At 35.5% G+C, this 5,692-nt stretch overlaps 1 protein-coding gene across 1 annotated transcript in view; it reads right to left on the bottom strand.

Moving 5' to 3' along the window:
- Nucleotides 1-1,874: 1,874 nt before the first annotated feature.
- The window catches only part of bmp7 (bone morphogenetic protein 7), a 32,304-nt gene continuing 28,486 nt past the window's right edge, over nt 1,875-5,692 (bottom strand). Inside the window, exons 5-7 of the mRNA XM_005805679.2 lie at nt 4,578-4,654; nt 3,954-4,064; nt 1,875-3,751 (exon numbers count right to left, since the gene is read on the bottom strand). Coding sequence (XP_005805736.1) covers nt 3,602-3,751; nt 3,954-4,064; nt 4,578-4,654 — 338 coding nt within the window. The 3' untranslated portion in view covers nt 1,875-3,601. The remainder of the gene's footprint in view (nt 3,752-3,953; nt 4,065-4,577; nt 4,655-5,692) is intronic.

The following is a 5,692-nucleotide window of genomic DNA, read 5'->3' as shown; positions in this document are numbered from 1 at the left end:
GTGTTATAATTACACATACTAATGCAGAAAAGGAAACCCACCTATTAATTAGTGTCTAGAGGAGAACATAACAAAACCGCACACACAGTTAAGCAAGTACACGCAGCCACTCATAACGAAACGTTCCTGTGAAAATGAAAGTATGTGGGTGGTCAAACTTGTTTTTTTTGTTTTTTTTCTTTTTCTGTCAGACGCTCCTCCACCTTTCTTACCTAAAGAGGATGCGACCTTTCTTTAAAATTGTTCATTTCAGCTCGTAGTAGGCGTAAGACGGGACTGACAAAAAAAAAAGAGAGACAGAAAACCGCAAGTCTCATTTAGATGACAAACAAACGCACTGAACAGTTTCCACCAGCAGATGGCAGCATAGAGCTGTGTCGTTTTCACATAGTAGTAAACTATTGAGCAAAAACTTGATATCCGACCGTCCTATAGGCACACCTGTTTAACTGCCTGTAAACACAAGCATCGAATCAGCCAATCACATTTGCATTTAGGGAACAGGACGCGGTGAAGACGACTTGCTGAACTTGCAATTTGACCTTGCTGAAGTTCAAATTGACTATTGGAATGGGGAAACAAAAACATTTAAGTGCCATTTTTTTAACATTACATTGTTGTTGGTTGCAGATAGACTGGACTAAATAGTTAAAATGCTGATCTATGGGGATTTTCAGAAAAAAAAACCATCAATCAGGTTTATAGAAAATGTTCTGGGAAAAAAGAAAAACAAAATCTAGGGATTAAAAAGCCTTGGTGTCAGAGATCAGAGGAGAATGAGCACTGGATCAAAATGATAGAAAGGAAACAGTAACTTGAATTACAACTTCTTTCAATCAAGTTTTTTGGAGTACAATCTTTGTATGCTCAACATGTCAAGTCTTGAAACCAATGGACTACAGTAGTAGAAGTATAGTCAGCTATTGGAACTAGAATTCACAAAGAGTCACTATTATGAAACAACAGCAGATTAGAAGAATGTTGCCTGGCTTAATAATTCTCAATTTCAGCTGCAACAGTTCCTTTTGTATTAAACGTGTTTGCTTGTTATTTTAGCCATTTTTACTTTTTTTCTTTGCACAAATAGGTTTGTCAAAAGCTTCATTCAACCTAATGGCCAAATCACTATCTAGATCTCTATATTCTGAGCTCAAATGCTGGAGCTGGAGACTGTGTCCACTTCTTTCTTCTTACACTAATACTTGAAGTCTGTGTTTCATGAGTAATTTTTGCAACTTTGAAGCACATCTTTAAAAAATGAATGAGATTTTAAGAAGTTACAAGTTCAGAGTATAATTTGTGGAAGTTATTAGCCTGGCCATATGCAGTTCTGCTCAATTCAAATCTCACTTCACAGGGCTTTCTCCCATTCACTTGGATTTCTCCTGTAGAATATCTTCTGGGCAAATCAGCAATCCGAATGGAAAGTTGAGAACAATGTCATTTTTGTACGCATTTCTAAAAAGTTTTTCTTGGATTCTGCCTCAAGTGGACGACGTGAACAAAGCCGGTCAGTCCGTGTTGTTCCACTCAGCACTTCTCTATTCACAGTGAGGGATGGTTGTTTACACCGCAAGAAATTTCTGGTAAGTTTCATAGCATCAAACGGGAACATTACAGATGCCACAAAAGTTAGTGATTGGATAAAGTTTTAAACTTCAAAGAGTCCATGCCTCAAGGAAGCGATCATTTCTCAATAGCTTCCAGATCTTCTGTACAAAGTAAATAGTGAAGAATGGTTTCTCCCAGGGTCAACATATTTGCCCTTTATATTTGTCACGTGAAACAATATGTCACTAATCAGTTTTGTTGCATTTGTCCAATTTTATTGTGACAGTTCAGCAGTAAAACATAGTTGAAAAATTGGAGCCCACTTTGGAAGAGCTTAGCCTGCTCTCAATAAATAGGTGTTTATTTTTAAATACAACAGATTGTATTACAGCAGAGAAGTGCAAACCTGAAAACGTCGAGCACACAGAAAAAGATGCTTGAAACAGCTATTTGTATTTCTAAAAATGTTCCTAATAAATGAGGCAATGCTTATGTCCAAAAATAATACAGCATTTTATACAGGAAAATAAAATAAACAAATCCAAATTGCAATGCAGGAAATAAATATACTTGCTTTTTGTTTTTTTTGTTGTTTTTTTGGAAAAAAAAAAAACCCACAATATTTACACAGTATTGTACATTGAGGGAATAAAGAGTCCTCTATCCTCCTCTATCAGCCACATATTCAAATATATGGTAAACATAATAAACTACAATGCTTATCATAATCATTAAGATAACACATGGTTGACGGTGAATAAACGATTATACAGTACAGTCTATGCTTTATGTGTCTTGTACACAGTAGAAAGCACAAACATGATTGTGTTTGTATGTTGAGGTGCATTTTGTGGAAAGAAGTTATATAAGAAAATGTTCACCTTCAAATAAAGTAAGTAATTTATTCTCGTTAGCCTCAAACCTAAAAATGGCGTTTATGCTTTTTGAGAATGTTCATTCAGCTGTTTTATAAGAACAAAAAAAACAAAACAAAGAAAGATCACAGATATAAATAAAATAGAAATCCGATAATCTGAAAAGGTTAGGTACAATGGTTTGATTAATTATTTTTAAGATAAAGTTTTACAACTCACGGCATTGTCAACAATTAGACAAAAATGATACAACTCTAATATAAGTACCTCCACATGTTCAAATATGAACCTGTAGCATCAAATCCTTGCAGACCTTAGCACATTGTAGCATCTTGGCAGCAAGCAAAGACAAAAAAACAAATAAATTGTGAAGGTTTGAAAGGTGGACTTGCTCTCTGTCCATCTCCTCTGTTGTCTATATTGTATCTTGTTTGGAGAATCACAAAGGAGGACATTAGTTTGCTGTTTCATCCCCGTGGCTTGTTAAGACTTTATCTTGTGGCAATAAAAATAAACTGAGTACAAATAGATTTTTAAATTAAAAAAGTTCTATGTTGATAGAGCGGGTTGTGTGCAGTTTATAACAGAATACAGAAGAGAACTGCAGAGTGATACAGCAGACAATATACTGCCTTTAACAGTTTCAGATTAAAACAGCTAAAGAAAAGGAGGTGGTGAGAAGAGGTGATCTGCAAATTTCTTCACAAAAGGTTTGTTAATTGATTAATACTATTGATTTTCATCAGTTAAAATCAGTAAACAACAAATAATATCTATTTATTTGTTATTTAAGTAGTGATCATAATTTCATATTTGTTTAGTTTATTTAAAAAAATAAATAGCTGAATGAACATCTTCCACTCTGAGGTCATACTCAATTTTTTTAAGTTGAATTTGTTTTGTAAATATTTGCTCCATTTCTCACTTAAGGTCTTTCTCATTTGCTGCTTAAAATGACAGCGTAGCCAGGAATTACATGTTTATTTTTATTTTAAACAGACTTGGAGTTGAATTGCCCCTTTAAATAGAGTGAAATTCATGTTTGGCCATACAATAATGTGTCTACACGAAATGCACAAGTTACACTGCAATCCTGCAGCATTTTAAATGAGCTCCCTGTCGATTCTCCTCTCATCATGTGCGTATGCGCGTGTCCCTGCGAAGATGCTGGTGGTTCAGTGACAGCCACAAGCTCTGACTACCATGTTGCGGTACTTCTTCAGGATCACATTGGAGCTGTCGTCAAAGTAGAGCACAGAAATGGCATGGAGCTGTGTCGGTGCACAGCAAGGTTTGGGAACCGACTCAGGATTAACAAAATGAACCTAGAAGGGAGAGGAAGAGGAGGAGGAGGTAAGTAATGACAACATTTCTTACACATAAATCCCAGCTTTTCATGATTAATGCCCCAGAAAATCTGAGCCTGCAATGTTTGTGTCCCAAACCTTGCACGGCCAAATAAGTGATGAGAGATCTAAGGCAGCACATGTCTGTTGCATTTTCTTCCATGGTTTTACAGCTACTCACAAGTGTTTGTACAATGGCGTGGTTTGTGGCGTTCATGTAGGAGTTCAGTGGGAAGGCACATTCTCCCTCGCAGTAATATGCAGCATACCCTTCAGGAGCAATGATCCAGTCCTAAGAGAAAATGACAGGAGAAGTCCAGACAGACTTATGGATTTTCTTGTCCTTTTGTTAAGCATTGGAAACTGACTCAGAGAACTTGTGACACAGTTTTTTATAGACGTTAATTTCTAGAGGTCATGAAAATACCTAGATGGGAAATGCAAGCATAACATAACATAACATAACATAACATAACATAACATAACATAACATAACATAACATAACATAACATAACATAACATAACATAACATAACATAACATAACATAACATAACATAACATAACATAACATTGTTAACTTTAAAAAAGTAACAAAAATGACTTCCCAAACCTGCCCCCCAAAAAAAGGCTAAGATTAAACCCCAGATGCGCGTTTGTTCGCTGAGTGAGTTCCTCATGTTTCCAAAAAGAAACAAAAAAATGTTTTAATCTAGTCACATTTTTATATTTTAGGCCAGTAAAACGCTGGACTTTGTGCCAATTTCTACAGTTCCAAGTAATCTTGGTGAGTATTGTTTTTATACCTGCCATCCTAAGTCACGGAAACTGACGTAGAGCTCATGCTTCTTGCACGCCTGCTTCTGATCAGTGCTGCTGTTTTCTAGGGACATAACAAAGACAAAAACAGAGAATACACATTAGTGTGTTCAGTATAAAAGTACAGATCTATAGTCCCTCACAAACTTCTTCAAGCCCACTGGAGGTTTTCAATATTTATCACATGACTATCAACAACAGTTGAGATTTTATCTATTAGACAAACTCAAAAAGAGGATAGTTTGAATTGGAGGAAAAATTACACAAGGTTGTCAAAATTTAAAAATAAAGTGGGGCATGCATTTTCTGTTCAGCACCTGTATACACATACTTGCTGAATTGTAGATACTGAATATTAACAGACTGAAAAATCCTCCAATTCTTTTTTGCAAAATAGCTGAAGCTCAGTCAGATTTAATGGAAGATGTCCTTAGACATAAATTTTCAGGTAATGCCATGCATTGTTAACAATTTATTCATAACCGATGCCTATTTTTAACTCTTCCAGAACTTTGTCATTGGCCTATCTGTTGTGTTCCTTGGTTTACATGTTTATTGTCCTATTATAAAACTTTTGAGGCTTTCACAGAATTACTGGCTCTTTCCTGAAATTAACCTCCACAGAGATACACTCTGTGACTTCGGTTGCATTTTGTTCACCAGATTTTAAGAAAAATATATGCAACATTTTTAAGATTTTTTTTTTTTACTTTTGGAAACCATGTATTATTTTCCTTCAGTTAGTGGTTGCAACTTGACAAAATGTGAAACAGTTGAAAGGGTATGAAAACCTTTATAAGTCTCTATAAATGTAGCAAGTGCTTAAAAATATACCTGTTCAAGCCAATAGCTGGGAAATTACCTCAATATGTAGCATCATTTTAGTATCATCATTTAACTAGTTTAAATAAATGGGCCACCATGCTTGGAGGTCAGTCTGCTGGGCTTCAAGTTTCCATTAGATGAAACAGATGTGCACACAACAGATCTCAGCCAGATTTACAACGGAAGACTTTTCATTTTCGCTCCTTTCTTCACTGGTTTTAGCATTCCCTTTTTTTAACAACACAGAAAAAAGAAGAGCCTGTTTTCTATCCATAAG

Source organism: Xiphophorus maculatus, chromosome 1, assembly GCF_002775205.1.
Source record: "Xiphophorus maculatus strain JP 163 A chromosome 1, X_maculatus-5.0-male, whole genome shotgun sequence".
Classification (NCBI taxonomy): Eukaryota; Metazoa; Chordata; class Actinopteri; order Cyprinodontiformes; family Poeciliidae; genus Xiphophorus; species Xiphophorus maculatus.
Note: the sequence above shows the minus strand (reverse complement) of the source record. Positions and strands in the feature narration are given on the sequence as shown.